General features: G+C 37.7%; 1 protein-coding gene across 1 annotated transcript in view; it reads left to right on the top strand.

Annotated features, from left to right (window-relative positions):
- RXFP2 (relaxin family peptide receptor 2) overlaps positions 1 to 16,167 on the top strand; it is a 50,428-nt gene that overhangs the window by 26,774 nt on the left and 7,487 nt on the right. Inside the window, exons 12-16 of the mRNA XM_072797117.1 lie at positions 2,442 to 2,513; positions 2,622 to 2,693; positions 10,657 to 10,728; positions 13,377 to 13,606; positions 14,480 to 14,890. Of these exons, the coding sequence (XP_072653218.1) occupies positions 2,442 to 2,513; positions 2,622 to 2,693; positions 10,657 to 10,728; positions 13,377 to 13,606; positions 14,480 to 14,890 (857 nt within the window). The remainder of the gene's footprint in view (positions 1 to 2,441; positions 2,514 to 2,621; positions 2,694 to 10,656; positions 10,729 to 13,376; positions 13,607 to 14,479; positions 14,891 to 16,167) is intronic.

Genomic DNA, 16,167 nt, shown 5'->3' with positions numbered 1-16,167 from the left:
AAATTATGAACTTCTAGAATTGATGAAGCAAATATAAATGTCTAGAATGATTGGGTTTATTGAATAATATTCAGAGAGCCCATGTAACTTTTTCTGTTCAAATATATGTTTTGTAGAGGTAGAACTTTTAAAAGCATCTATCTTGCTATTAGTTCATTGCTACCCACATAATTTTGTATTACTGGAAATTAAAACTAAATCTGTTATATCACAAATAGTGGTGACTTGGGTACAGAACTCCTCCTTCTCCAAAGGAGCCAAAAAATGGAAATTAATTTTTAATTAATCTCTCCCTCATTTTTTACACCTTGCTTCAAAATCCAGAAAGGACTGGGGAAAATAACTCGGAGTAATTTGACAACTAATTCATTAATATTTAAGATAGTTTGATTGAATTTATAAATATCACAAACCAAATCCACATATATTTACTAAGTGCCTAGTATGTGCAATTTATTGATTGGGAAGGGAAACCAATAGATTTGGAAGTCAAAAGAAAACACTGATAAGGAATTTTAAAGTAGTGTTTCATTTACAGCCTTTAGCATTAGAACTAAAAATATTGTCATTCTATGGCAAAAAGTGAAAGGTGGCTCCCTCAGAATTGCTTGCTCATTCTTCATGAGGGCATTCCTAATGAGACTTTAGAGGGTTAATAAGGATTTGGGTTACAGGATAGAGCAGGTGAGCAGTCCAGGACAAACAGGAGCATGTTTTAGGTACAAAGTTAAGGAAACACTAATACAGAGTCCATATTTTTAAAAATATTCCAATCCTTTTATCCTACACTTAGGCAGAGCCACACACACTCCCACCCCCCCAGCTTCTTCCGCTGAACCTACCATCTTAGTGGTATCGGCACCCTTCCTGGCAGCCAGGCTCAAGGCCTCCTCCTTTCCCCTCCAACCCTCATTACACTTCCTGTCCTACCAGACTATGAGCCCAGCCCACGCCCTCCTTAAGCCCTCATCAGCTTTCAGGTGGTCCAGGATCAAAGCCTCCTGCCTGGTCTCCATTGTTTGGCTTTCCAACCTTTCATGCTTTTGACAGAACTATCACCCCCTAACTCAGAGCATAGTATGCCTCTGTTCTGCTTCATATTCTCATTCCTTGTTGCTGGCTTTCAATGCTAATGTTCAAAAGAATCGCAAGGGATACTGACTTTAAATGCATGTACCAGGCTCCCTCCCAGATTCTGAAGTGATAGTTCTGGAGCAGGCACCAGGAATGTGCTCTTTTTTTTAGCATTCTCTTTGGTTCTGATGCCTGGACTATGCTCTGGGAAGTATTGCCTTGGAATGTATTCATAGCCTTCCGTTTTGTATCCATGCTCATTTACAAGCTCACTTCCTTTACATCTCCTCATACTTTCCATCCTCTACCCACACTGGACCGTTTGCAAACTCCAGATGTCATTGATTTCAAGGTTTTTTTGTTTCACTGATCCTGCTTAACCCTCACCTGAAAAGCTGTTCTTCTTTTATACCACCTATGAAAATCATAAAGCTTTGTTCAAACAGTTCCTAATCTCCAACTCCTTCCTCTATTTTTTACCAGTGCATCTATAATAGCATTTGCTTCATTCCTTTCTTATTTTATAATCTAGTTGTTTATTCTAATTGTAAGCTTCTTTAGAAAAAGACCTGTCTTAGTTATTTGTAACTCCCACAAATCCATCAGCAGCCTCCAAAGCATCAAAAAATAGAAAAGATCTTTTGTTTGAGTCTTAAGCAATTGCATGTCTGTTTTACTTTTGAACATTTTTCCCTTCAGAAGGATATTTTGGTTAAAGACTCCTCATTCCTTCTGATCTGAGCAAATCCTTTTCTACATTCTGTAGAAACGCTTCCCTATGATTCTTTGTGGATTGGCCAGTACTATTATATTTCATTCTAAATTTTTAATTCCTTTTAAAGAATAGTACCATATCAAAATAGACTTAAAATGGTGTGAACTTACCCATTCAAGATTATCTGGGCAGATAATATTTGGCAATACTATCTTAGATGGAATGCAGAATAAATAGAAGACATAGGTCTTTGCCTCAGAAAGCTTGCATTACAGTTGGATAAACAAGATATCATATACTTCAACCAAGTAGGAATCACAGAAATAATGAATGATCAAAGTGTACAGAGTGTACCTGAAACAGAAGAAATTAATCAAACTAGACATTGAAGCTGGGTTAAAATGTATTGGAGAGGGACTGAGAGGAAATTCCAGACAGGAACTGGATGAGCAAAATGTCACATGTCTGAAAGTGATGGAAAACATATCCATTTGGCTGATTCACACAGCCTTGTTTTGTAACAGGTTATCAGGTTGGTTAAACTGGATCATATTTTTTGTTACATCAATCAGGATGATGATAATTGTGAGGAGTAATAAACATGTCATTTATTTCCAATGTAATTGCATTGAGTTTTCACTGCCATCCACAGGGACCTGTCTAGCAATATGATAATGGAGCTACCACCCGAAATTTTTAAAGACCTGAAGCTTCTACAAAAACTGTAAGTTTTTCTTCCCACCATCATCAGATTTAAATGGTAGCATCTTGAGCTTCCAAAAATAATAACATCCTGATGCTTCTTTCCTCCCTCTTTCTAATGGTACAAAAGGAATCTGTCGTCCAATCCTCTTTTGTATCTCCACAAGAACCAGTTTGAAAGTCTTAAACAACTTCAGTCTCTGTAAGTCAAACATAACAGTATGTCGATTATCATTTTAGTGGATATACTTTACTAAGAACCACATTTATTTTTAAATGGGAATTTTATACACAGAGGGCTTTTTATTTAAGCATGTATCATCAGACAGTTGTGAATATCACTGTTACCATCAAGTATATACTGAATGACAACAAAACCATTCAATATGTTGTAAAGACCATTTCTGTGTTTGAAGCTGCATTACTGGTTAACTTGGAAAAATCTCACCTTGCAATCTTTTCAAAGAATTAAATTCTCAGTAGTTTGGTTACTGAACAGGCGGTAAAAAACAAATTGTGCAAGACTTACCTGCTTTTTTCTTTTACCTTTGCTACAACAATCTACTTGATACTGGTTTATAATACATGCTTTTTATATTTTTATCAGTAAAGGAAAAAAATTATCTCATCAATATGAATACTTGGGCACTTAATGTTTTCAGTATTTTAAAATTTCAAATGTATTGGGTTTAAATAGTGTTTAGAACTCTACCAGTTTTTCTTTGAACTACTTCATTCCTTTCCCAGAAATAGTCATTGTTGTTTCATGTTTGTTGTTTGTTTTTACACAGAGGGCATACACATTACCAGATCACAGCCTAAAAGTTAATTCCAAAGACTGATCCTTAACATGACCTTTTCCTATTGCTAAATAGTTTTCTTTTGGAAATTAAGGCCAAATTTAGATTCTCTTTCAACAAGTATTAGTGAGAACCCACCGATGAAAAAGACTTGGTTTCTGTTCTTAAGAAACAAGAATATAAAAACCCAAAAACATATATATGTGTATATATATAACATATATAATAAGACATAATATAACATATGTATAATAAGATATATAAAATATATCTGTAACATATATATAAAGATATTCATCCTTTTTGATGGCTAAGTAATATTCCATTGCATATATAGACCACATCTTCTTTATCCATTCATCTGTCAAAGGACATTGGGGCTCCTTCCACAGTTTGGCCATTGTGGACATTGCTGCTATGAACATTGGGGTGCAGGTGTCCCGGCATTTCACTACATCTGTATCTTTAGGGTAAATATCTAATAGTGCAGTTGCTCTATTTTTAACTTTTTGAGGAACCTCGGCACTGTTTTCCAGAGTGGCTGCACCAGTTCACATTCCCACCAACAGTGTAAGAGGGTTCCCCCTTCTCCACATCCTCTCCAATATTTGTTGTTTCTTGTCTTGTTAATTTTTGCCATTCTCACTGGTGTGAGGTATATCGTATTGTGGATTTGGTTTGTATTTCCCTGATGGCAAATGATGCGGAACATTTTCTCATGTGCTTGTGTGTCCTGTGTATGTCTTCTTTGGTGAAATTTATGTTCATGTGTTCTTCCCATTTCATGATTGGATTGTTTGTATCTTGGGTGTTGAGGTTCATAAGTTTTTTATAGATCTTGGATACTAGTCCTTTATCTGATACATCATTTGCAAATATCTTCTCCCATTCTGTAGGTTGTCTTTTAGTTTTGTTGACTGTTTCTCTTGCTGTACAGAAGCTTTTTATCCTGATTAAGTCACAATAGTTCATTGTTGCTTTTATTTCCTTTGCCTTTGTAGATGTATCTTGTGAGAACTTACTGTGCCCAAGTTTAAAAAAGTGTTGCCTGTATTCTCCTCTAGGATTTTGATGGATTCTGGTCTTGCATTTAGATCTTTCATCCATTTTGAATTTATCTTTGTGTATGGTGTAAGAGAATGGTCTAGTTTCATTCTTCTGCACATGGCTGTCCAATTTTCCCAACACAATTTATTGAAGAGACTGTCCTTTTTCCAGTGGATATTCTTTCCTGATTTGTCGAATATTAGTTGACCATAGAGTTGAGTGGACATTTCTGGGTTCTCCATTGATCTGTGTGTCTGTTTTTGCACCAGTACCACACTGTCTTGATGATCACAGCTTTGTAGTACAGCTTGAAATCCAGCATTGTGTTGCCTCTTGGCATTGTTTTCCTTTTTCAATATTCCTCTGGCTATTCGGGCTCTTTCTGATTCCATACAAATCTTAAGATTATTTGTTCCAACCCTGTGATGAAAGTCTATGGTATTTTGATAGAGATTGCATTGAATGTGTGAATTGCCCTGGGTAGCAGAGACAATTTCACAATGTTTATTCTTTCAATCCATGAGCATGGAATGTTTTTCCATCTCTTTGTGTCTTCCTCAATTTCTTTCAGAAGTGTTCTGTAGTTTTTAGAGTATAGATCCTTTATCTCTTTGGTTAGGTTTATTCCTAGGTATCTTATGCTTTTGGGTGCAATTGTAAATGGGATTGATTCCTTAATTTCTATTTCTTCAATCTCGTTATTGTATAGAAATGCCACTGACTTCTGGGCATTGATTTTGTATCCTGCCACATTGCTGAATTGCTGTATGAGTTCTATCAATCTTGGGATGGAGTCTTTTGGGTTTTCTATGTACAATATCATGTCATCTGCGAAGAGGGAGAGTTTGACTTCTTCTTTTTCAATTCGAATGCCTTTTATCTCTTTGTTGTCTGATTACTGAGGTGAGGACTTCTAATACTATGTTGAATAACAGTGGTGAGAGTGGACATCCCTGTCATGTTCCTGATCTTAGGAGAAAGTTTCTCCACATTGAGAATATTTGCTGTGGGCTTTTCATAAATGGCTTTTAAGATATTGAGGAATGTTCCTTCTATCTCTACACTTTGAAGGGTTTTAATCGGAATGGATGCTGTATTTTATCAAATGCTTTCTCTGCCTCTATTGAGAGGATCATATGGTTCTTGTTTTTTCTCTTGTTGATATGATCTATCACATTGATTGTTTTACGAGTGTTGAACCAACCTTGCATTCTGGGGACAAATCTCACTTGGTCATGGTGAATAATACTCTTAATATACTGCTGGATCCTATTGGCTAGTATCTTGTTGAGAATTTTTGCATCTTTGTTCATTATGGATATTTGTTTATAATTCTTTTTTGGTGGAGTCTTTGTCTGGTTTTGGAATCAAGATAATGCTGGCCTCATAAAACAAGTTTGGAAGTATTCTGTCCCATTCTATCCTTCAAAACCACTTTAGTAGAATGGGTAGTATTTCTCTTTAATCGTTTGATAGAATTCCCTTGGGAAGCCATCTGGCCCTAGGACTTTTGTGTCTTGGGAGGTTTTTGATGACTGCTTCAATTTCCTCACTGGTTATTGGCCTGTTCAGGCTTTCAATTTCTTCCTGTTCCAGTTTTGGTGATTTGTGGTTTTTCAGAAATGCATCCATTTTTTTCTAGAATGCTTAATATGTTGGCATATATTTGCTCATAATCCGTTTTTTAAATCGTTTGTATTTCCTTGGTATTGGTTGTGATCTCTCCTCTTTCATTCGTGATTTTATTAATTTGAGTCTTCTCTCTTTTTTTTTGATAAGGCTGGCTAGGGATTTATCTATCTTATTAATTCTTTCAAAGAACCAGATCCTGGTTTTGTTGATCTGTTCTACAGTTCTCCTGGTCTCTATTTCATTGAGTTCTGCTTGAATCTTTATTAACTCTCTTCTTATGCTTGGTGTAAGTTTCATTTATTGTTCTTTCTCCAATTCCTTTAGGTGTGAGGTTAGCTTGTGTATTTGAGGGTTTTTTTTCCCAATTTTTTGAGGGTGGCTTGTATCACGATGTATTTCCCTCTTAGGACTGCTTTTGCTGTATGCCAAAGATTTTGAATGGTTGTATCTTCATTTTCATTAGTTTCCATCAATTTTTTTAATCATTCTCTAATTTCTTGGTTGACACATTGATCTTTTAGTAGGATGCTCTTTAACCTCCACTTGTTTGAGTTTCTTTCAAATTTCTTCTTGTGATTGAGTTCTAGTTTCAAAGCATTGTGGTCTGAAAATATGCAGGGAACAATCTCAATCTTTTGGTATCAGTTGAGACCTGATTTGTGATCCAGTATGTGGTCTATTCTGAAGAAAATTCTATGTGCACTTGATAAGAATGTGTATTCAGTTGCATTCTGATGGAAAGTTCTGTATATATCTGTGAAATCCATCTGGTCAAGTGTATTATTTAAGGTCCTTGTTTCTTTGGTGATGTTCTGCTTAGAATATCTGTCATTTGCAGAAAGTACCATGTTGAGGTCTCCTCCCATTAATGTCTTATTATCTAAGTATCTCTTTACTTTGGTTATTAATTGATTGATATACTTGGCAGCTCCCTCTTTAGTGGCATACATATTCATGATTGGTAGGTTTTCTTGTTGGATGGACCCTTTAAGTATGATATAGTGTCCCTCTTCATATCTTACTACAGTCTTTGGGATAAACTTAAATTTATATGATATGAGGATTGCTACCCTAGCTTTCTTTTGAGGACCATTTGAATGGTAAATGGTTCTCCACCCCTTCATTTTCAGGCTGGAGGTGTCCTTAGGTCTAAAATGAGTCTCTTGTAGACAGCAAATAGATGGGTCTTGCTTTTTTTATCCAGTCCGATACCCTGTCTTTTGATGGGATCATTTAGCCCATTCACATTCAGAGTAACTATTGAAAGATAGTTTATTAACTATTAAGGGTTCCCCCTTAATATTTCTGGAGAGCCGGTTTGGTGGTCACATATTCTTTCAGTTTCCGCACGTCCTGGAAGCTCTTTATCCCTCCTTCTATTCTGAATGACAGCCTTGCTGGATAAGGTATTCTTGGCTGCATGTTCTTCTAATTTAGTACCCTGTATATATCATGCCAGCCCTTTCTGGCCTGCCAGGTCTCTGTGGAGAGGTCTGCTGTTAATCTTATATTTTCCCCCATATAAGTTAAGAATCTCTTGTCTTGAGCTGCTTTATGAATTTTCTCTTTATCTTTGAAATTTACAAGTTTCACTATTAAATGTTGAGGTGTTGAGCAGTTTTTATTGATTTTGGGGGGTCCTGTCTATCCCTTGGATCTTAATGCCTGAACTTTGGGAAGTTCTCTCAGCTATGGTTTGTTCAAATATACTTTGTGGTCCTCTCTCTCTCTCAGTCTCTTCCAATCATATTCTTCTTTCTCAAGCTATCATTTATTTCCCTAAGCCTCTCCTCATGGGCTCTTAATTGTTTTTCTCTTTTTTCCTCAGCTTCCTTCCTTACCATCAACTTGTCTTCTTTGTCACTCACTCTCTCTTCCACCTCATTAACCCTAGTGGTTAGAGCATCCATTTTGGATTGCATCTATATAACCTATTTTTATTCTCAGCCTGATTAGATCTCAATTCTGCAGTAGTCTCTAGAGTCCTTTATGCTTTCTTCCAGAGCCACCAGTAGCTTTATAATTGTATTTCTGAATTGAATTTCTGACATCATATTTAAATCCAAATTCTGTAACTCTATGGCAGGTAATACTGTTTCTGGTTCTTTCTTTTGTGGTGAATTCTTCCTTCTAGTCATTTTGTCCAGTGCAGAGTGGCTGTATGAATGGGCTGAGTCAAAAATATCAACCACGACCTAAGTAAAATACACCCTAGATGATTTAAGAGGTCAGAGACCAGAAAATAAAAGAAAAAAGAAGAACAGAACAAAATAAAATAAAAGGACCATTAAAATAAGAAACAAATTTTAAAACAAAGTAGTAAAAATAAAAAGCCAAAAACCAAAAACAAAGAAGAAAAAAGAAAAAGGGGGGAAAAGTAAAGAAAAGGGGAAAAAAAGTAAAGTGGAAAAGGAGAAAAAGGGGGGATGGTGGTGGTAAGGAAGCAATGGAGAGAGAATGTAGTCTACTTGAGGGTTTCTAGTTGGTGATTCTCTTGTTTCTGAGTATATTTTGTTCTGTATGTTAGAAGATGCTCAATCTCAAATTTATATAAACCAGCAATACTTGTAGAAAGCCCCAACATTGACCCCCAAAACAAACAAGATCAAAGAGGGGACAGAATGAGAAGGAAGACAGAATATAATCTCACAGAATTGACCAACATGGTGTTCCACTTGGTTCTGGGTGTATGTTGGTAGTATTTCAGAAGGCACTAACTTCCACCATTGTAAAGCAAAATGAGGCAGAAAAAACAAAGAACAAAAACCCATATCTCATATATCTACCAAAATTAAATTGAATACATTGAAGGGAATCCAGAAGTGAAAAATATATCTAAGACAGCTAATTGTAGAAATATGAAAGTCAAAAAGGAAAAAAAAAAACTTAAAAATGAAGAACTGGTAAAATATTGTAGTTAAGGTGGGAAAAGAGAAAAAAATACTGAAATTTTTTGTCTGATATAAAAATGAGTCATAATGGAAAAAGAAAAAAGAAGAACAAAGGACCCTCTAGTTCTATATACTATTTTCCCTCAGTCCTGGAGCTTTCCAGCACTGCTTGGTCAATGAACTTGCTCTTCCCCTGTTCTTCCAGCAGTTCTTCTGGGGGAGGGGTATGCTGTGCTGATTCTCAGATGTCTGTCCCTGGGCAGAGAAGCCCCACCCCTTACCAGGTGCCAAGCTCAGTGGGAGCTGTTTTTCCTGTGAGGCCTTTGTTTCGTAGCAGCCCTGCCTCACCCCGGCACAAAGTGAAACAAGGAGGAAAAACAATGGCAGTGGCCAGATTTCCAACTCTGGAGTCGAGCTCCCAACGAGTAACTAACCGCAGTCTCCCAGTCCTCACTGGCCTAGATGCTCCAGGGAGCAGGCCCGGGTGCCCTGATCTGCACAGTTTGCTGGGCACCCAGCGGCAGTAGAGTTCTCGCTTTCCCGTGCCCTCCCTGCTTCCACCTGTCCCAGGAGAAATGCAGAATCGCTGGCTTTGTCTGCTTGGGTGCCCTGGGATTCAGAGCCCTGTACCACTGGACCCACGCTCCCAGAGAATGCCTCTCCCAATGGGAATGGGGCACAGCCACCTCTGTCCGGAGCTGGACCACCTAACCAATTGGTTTCTCTCAAATGCCCCGAGGGCTGCAGCACTCCAGTCCTTTACCCATATCGGACCCTGGTTTGCAGTGAGATTCCCCCTCGGTGCCCCTCTTCTTTTTTTTTTTTTTTTTTTAATTTTTATTTATTTATGATAGTCACAGAGAGAGAGAGGCAGAGACATAGGCAGAGGGAGAAGCAGGCTCCATGCACCGGGAACCCGATGTGGGATTCGATTCCGGGTCTCCAGGATCGCGCCCTGGGCCAAAGGCAGGCACCAAACCGCTGCGCCACCCAGGGATCCCGCTGCCCCTCCTCTTATAGTGATTCCAGGAATCTTGAGGCTTCATTGCCCCTCCTATGATTCTGCCCGATTTCCCTGCTAAGCACTTTTCCATGAGGGAAAAGTCCAGCATGGATTTTTAAAGTTCCCACTTCTCCAGGCTGGGCTTTTGTGCCCCGGAGGCTTTCACCGCTCCACTCTAGCCTGGCTACTGGCGGCTCCCCTCTACTAATTTATTCTTTTTTTATTTTTTATTTTTCACTTTCCTACCTTGTTAGAAGAGAAATTTTTCTCTCTGTAGTGTTCCAGCTGTTATCTCTTTAAATCTCAGGTCAAATTCATAGGTGTTCAAGATGTTTTGAATGTAAGTTTGTGGGACCAGATGAGTTGAGGATCCCTACTCTTTTGGCATCTTTAAGAAACAACTTTATTTGAATCCAAGTTCTCACAAAACCTACTTCAGTGATGTTCTCAGGTTGAAAATATCATTTCCTGTCTGAAACCCCCCAAAACTCACATGGCATGGTCTATAAAATCAAACTACATAGCCAATTTTATGATCACACAAATCTTTGCTGTCATTTTTAAATCAAAGAAATGCATGAAAATGTTCTGCATATAAAATGACAAAATCAGCTCCAACTTCCAGAAATCCTAAAGAAAAATGGTGATCTTCTAAGGTAGTTTACCATAAGATTTTCATCCTAATTTGAATTGGTAACAAGACTTTGAAGCATGGTATTTAGGATATGACAAAATGCCATTACTAAAAAGTTAAGCCCTGAAAACATGAAACCTATTATGCATATTTTCCAGAGACCTGGAAAGGATAGAGATTCCAAATATAAACACACGGATGTTTCAACCCATGATGAATCTTTCTCACATGTATGTATGTATGTAAGAATGGAGAAGTAAGCATGGTGAAATATTGCCGATGTTCTAGTGTAAACTGTCTAATGTATCACTGCAATGTGTTTTTATGCAAGAAAAGTCTTTTTATTGAGAACTTTTTAATTTTGTCACCTTTGGTCCCTGTTCAAATAGAGTTCAATATTATGATGTGCCGACATGAATGACACTTCTCTCTGGAAACACGCTGTTTATCCAATTGAGGCCCAATAAGAGATCAGGGTACCACACATTACACAAGATGAAGTCACTGGCTAAATGGTACTCAGGAGACCTGGAAACATTAATTCACCTCACATGAGTGAGCAGTCGGCTGCTCTAAGATTTGAGCCCTTAGGAAGAAAGGTGCTATATAAATTCCAGGTGTTGTTACTGTTACTAAGTGCACTACAAAATGGAGGTAATTAATCTTTATAGTAGTTTTTGATGTCACTTTAATATATTTGGCTAAAGTGCACTGTGTAAGTTGTGTTAATATATGTGTTTATGACATGATCATTTCTTTATCAACTGTGTAATCTATGTGTTCATGATTTCAAAAATTAACCCTTGTTATCCATAACAATAGGGAGGATTCGGTGTAAGATTACAAGTTGGGTGCAGCAAGTGGATGAAATGGTTGGTGTAAAGGTGCTTTTTCGAGAGAACATTTTGTTTATGTCTCTGCAGTAGGTGTGATAGTTACTAAAAGACAAGTATTTGATGCATATCCACATGGTTTTCATAATTTCTCTTTCTGTGGCACCAATAGAAAATATTCCTATTTAAATATTTAATGAGGCTAAATATTCAGTGAGGCTATATAATTTCCTTGTTGCAAGTAGAATATGAGGTCCTTTTTAGAACCTGATGAAGAAGCTGCCACTTAAAATATGAACCTCTGGCTGAGGTTAAGAAGGACCTAACAATTTTCTAACAATTGATAGAAAATGTGTTACTTTAGTTACTTCCCTACTAAGTGACCTGCTTATTCTTTACCTTCCTTGTCCACCATTTATTGAAACCTCTCCACCTCATAACCCCCAGCCCTTCCACCTGCCAACCAATGCCATGGTCACAGCAGTAGGAGAGGTTGAATGACCAAGAGAGACCCTAGCTTTGTCTATCTGAAGACAGGACATAATGGAAACTTAAAGGAACTAAGAGGTCAGGTCAAGTGTGTGCCAAGGACTCCAGGCAAGGAGAAGATAAAAATGGAATTATACATCAAGTTCCTTTAATAGGATAGATGATTTCAGGAAGCTAGACTGTAAGTTACTTGAGGGCAGGAGTTGTCCTCCATTTCTCTACTTGACAAATCCAGCACGAAATTATCCATCATTTATTTGCTCATTTAGGAAGTATTTTTGAGTACTTCCCATGTGTCAGGCACTGTTCTAGATCTGAGATCACAGGATAAACAGGAGACAGAAGTGTCTACCTCATGGAGCTTCCATTTAGCTTGGGGAAACAGAAAGTGAACAAATAAATAATGAATAAACACTGTGAAGAAAAGTATAGCAATATGAAGGGACAGAGAGAGGTCACAGATGGCTTCTAGAAGGGAGAAGTGACATCTGAGCAGGCCTGAATGGAGGGAGGGACCAGGCCTGGCAATATCTGAGGGAAGAATCTTCCAGGCAGAGGGAATAGCAAAAGCACTGCCCTGAGAAGAGAGGTGAGCCTGACTTGTTTGAAAAATGGAATAAAGCCAATATTCCTGAGTGGCATGAACAAGGAAGGGAAGGTGAGGTGGATGTAGGCAGCCAATCAATCCCAGCGGCTTTGAGGTCCCAGCAAAGTAAAACTTGGTCTAACTTGCTAGTCTCAAAACTGAATAGGGAGATGGCAAAAAAGGATTAGACAAAGAGAAATGAGCTAAAAGAGGTAGTACAAGAGAACAAAAATGAAATAAGTTTCATGGGGAGATAAAAACCCTAAATACACAGGTTTGAGGAATGGCAGTAAGCCAAATGATCTCCGAATACAAACACGTCAAGCATCCACACATCTAGATCATAAAAATAAATACATTGATCACAAGCAAACCTATATTTGCCTGTAGAAATTGTTTAAGCCCTTGTAGGCCCTGGTAAGAAATCTGCTTCTTCTCCTAGCTCCTGGGAGACTGAGTTTTCCTAGTATCAGAGACCCTCCCTTCCTGCCAGGGTCAGGGAAAAGGAGGCTGGCTAAGTGAGTATACTTAAAAAGAAGTCCAAGACAGGGGTGTTTTCAGTGAGCTACCCTATGTCCTTTACATCCCAAACCCAAGCCCCTAAATGTTTGCTGCAGATCAGTATAACAATGACAATTTACTTTTTATAATGCCTTAGAGAATAATCCAATGGGATGAGGAAAAAATGGAGTTCTGGAGACTTCACATTCTCATTTCCTCCCCTGATTCATCTCAGTCAAGCCACAAAATTTCTACATCCTTCAGGTTCTCTACCTTTCCAAGAAGAACATTGTCTAGAGTAATATAATATTTAATGAAGAATTTTATAATTGCATAATCAATACTAAACAAAAATAAACAGACCTAGTGACATTGCCTACCTGACAGAGCAGCAGCTCTATTATAGGACGGCAACTGTAGTTTCTCTGTCATTGCTGTAAAGTGACTCTTTTTTTCCCTTTGAATTTAGTTATTTCAAAAACTTTCGATACTGCTCGTATGCTCCCCATGTCCGCATATGTATGCCCTTGACTGACGGCATTTCTTCATTTGAGGACCTCTTGGCTAACAATATCCTCAGAATATTTGTCTGGGTTATAGCTTTCATAACCTGCTTTGGAAATCTTTTTGTCATTGGCATGAGATCTTTCATTAAAGCTGAAAATACAACTCACGCTACATCCATCAAAATCCTTTGTTGTAAGTATGTTTCCTATCTAAATGGGTTTAGGATGTCTTCTGTGACCTGTGCACTAGATTCATACTGGTCTTCAACAATGGCACTTAACATAAATGGTGAGGTGGGCAATTTTTGTTCTAAGTATGAAGTACTGTTCTCTTTGGCTCTCTGTTTTAGACTGAATGAATTTGCAGTAATCCAGAACCCACCGATTGGGGTTTTATATTGGAAATGGGGTAACAGGGGGGCCAGCCAGTGAATCAACAGAGAGATTATGGAAGACAGGTTGTGGGTTATAAACTAAGTTCTAACCTTCAATTACAATAGCACCCATATTCCTCAAGCCCAGGAAATTACTCTCTTTATTGACTATGCAAGTAATACTTGTTTACTGTTTTAAAAATAGATTCCCCATAAATAATAGAGAAAGGGAATAGAGGGGAAGGGAGAAGAAATGGGTAGGAAATATCAGAAAGGGAGACAGAACATGGAAGACTCCTAACTCTGGGAAACGAACTAGGGGTGGTGGAAGGGGAGGAGGGAGGGGGGTGGGGTGCACTGAGGGGGGCACTTGACAGGATGAGCACTGGGTGTTATTCTGTATGTTGGCAAATTGAACACCAATAAAAAATAAATTTATTATTCAAAAAAAATAGATTCCCCACAAAAAATACTCCCCCACACATCACCACTGTTTTTAAATTATAAAACAAAGACCCAGTATGGTACTTTAGAATTAGGACAACTTTCGTGAACTCCATTGGCTTCTAGAGACTGCTGTAGGTGTTTGTATTAGTTCATTTAATACAGGATGGAAGAGGAATACCTAATTAGAAAACCAAAACAGAGATGTTTGGGAACCACCAACAGACACTGTATTGATTCTTTAACAGGTGCAGACTGCCTGATGGGTGTTTATTTGTTCTTCATTGGCTTTTTTGATATAAAATACCGAGGGCAGTATCAGAAGTATGCGCTGCTGTGGATGGAGAGTTTACAGTGCCGTCTCATGGGGTTCCTGGCCATGCTGTCTACTGAAGTGTCCGTCCTGCTGCTGACATACTTGACTTTGGAGAAATTCCTGGCCATTGTCTTTCCCTTCAGTAACATTCGTCCTGGAAAATGGCAGACCATGGTCATCCTCATTTGCATCTGGATTGTGGGATTTTTAATAGCTGTGATTCCATTTTGGAAGGAGGATTATTTTGGCAATTTTTATGGAAAAAATGGTGTATGTTTTCCACTTTATTATGACCAAACAGAAGACATTGGAAGCAAAGGGTATTCTCTTGGAATTTTTCTAGGTAATTTATATTTTGCATTTTCTGGGCCAATATAATCCTGATAGAAATACCATAAATTTCAGCAAAGGTGTATTTGTCCATTTCAAGAAGTAAATGATTATACTTCAGACTGTGTCCTTTTTTAAAGAAAAGTTCTCACTGAGTATTTATAGTTTTTATTAAACTTTTATTGTAGAGATTCAGTATGGGAAACAAAACCATCCCATCAGAATCCCTGGATGATCTCTTATTATCTGTAAGACCCCTGGATTTTCACATTGTGATTATGAGCTGGAGAAATTCTAGTTTAGGCCATGGCCTGGGACCCTATCTGAACTCATTTTTTTTTTTTACAATCTAGATATGAGTTAAGTAAATAAGAATAATAAAATTCTGGGAACCCACTAGCAGGAGATTATCAGAATGGAAATAGCAGGAAAGTTGCCTTTGGTAAATGTAACTCTAAAGCCGACAATGTAAGAGTGCTTAATATAAGTATTTGCTTTTCAATTTTCATAATCCCCCAATTTTTTAGAACAGAAGATCTACTTTCTCACTAAAAAAAAAAAAAAAAAAAAAAAAAATGAATGAGAAGTTTAGTTCTCTAAGTTTGGAAAAAAAAACTTTTGTTATTGTCTAATAGGTATCCTTCCTGCTTAATCTTTAGATGATTTCCATGTCATTTCTTTAACTAGGGCAGCTTTATCTTTTTAATTACCTCCTCTCACCTTTTCCCCCTCATCTAAGTGGTCAATAAGCTCTATCATCCTTTCTTTTTCAAAGAATTTTTTTTTCATCAAAAAATGCCTCTGCCTTCTATTTCTTCCAGTCTGTACTTACTATCACCTTCATTTAAAGCCTCACTATCTCAACCCTTAAGGGCTTATAAATAAGGGTTTAGTACATTGGACCTTACTAGTCTTTTGTCTCAAAGGCTTTCTCTCTCCTATTTATCTGTTCACTACCTGAGTATCGAAAAGACTGTGTTTGCCTCTGCTCCAAGACCTTCAATGACTCCCAGCTACTGCCATTGTCAAGTGTAAATCACTTAAAACACATCACAAAATGGCTCTAACCACCAGTCCCAGCTATCTATCTATTCCTTCTCTTCTGAGAAATATACTTTCTTAGCACCATTTTAATAATACTCTTCACATACTGTCCTGTTCTATAGCTATTTTTTCATGGATATTGTAAGCTGTTTCTAGCATAGATGCACTTTATAGAGACGCTCCCTCCCTCACACATACACACACACACACACACACACACACATACACACATACTACATTACATTC

The sequence above is a fragment of the Canis lupus genome, chromosome 24, assembly GCF_048164855.1.
Source record: "Canis lupus baileyi chromosome 24, mCanLup2.hap1, whole genome shotgun sequence".
Lineage (NCBI taxonomy): Eukaryota > Metazoa > Chordata > Mammalia > Carnivora > Canidae > Canis > Canis lupus.
Note: the sequence above shows the minus strand (reverse complement) of the source record. Positions and strands in the feature narration are given on the sequence as shown.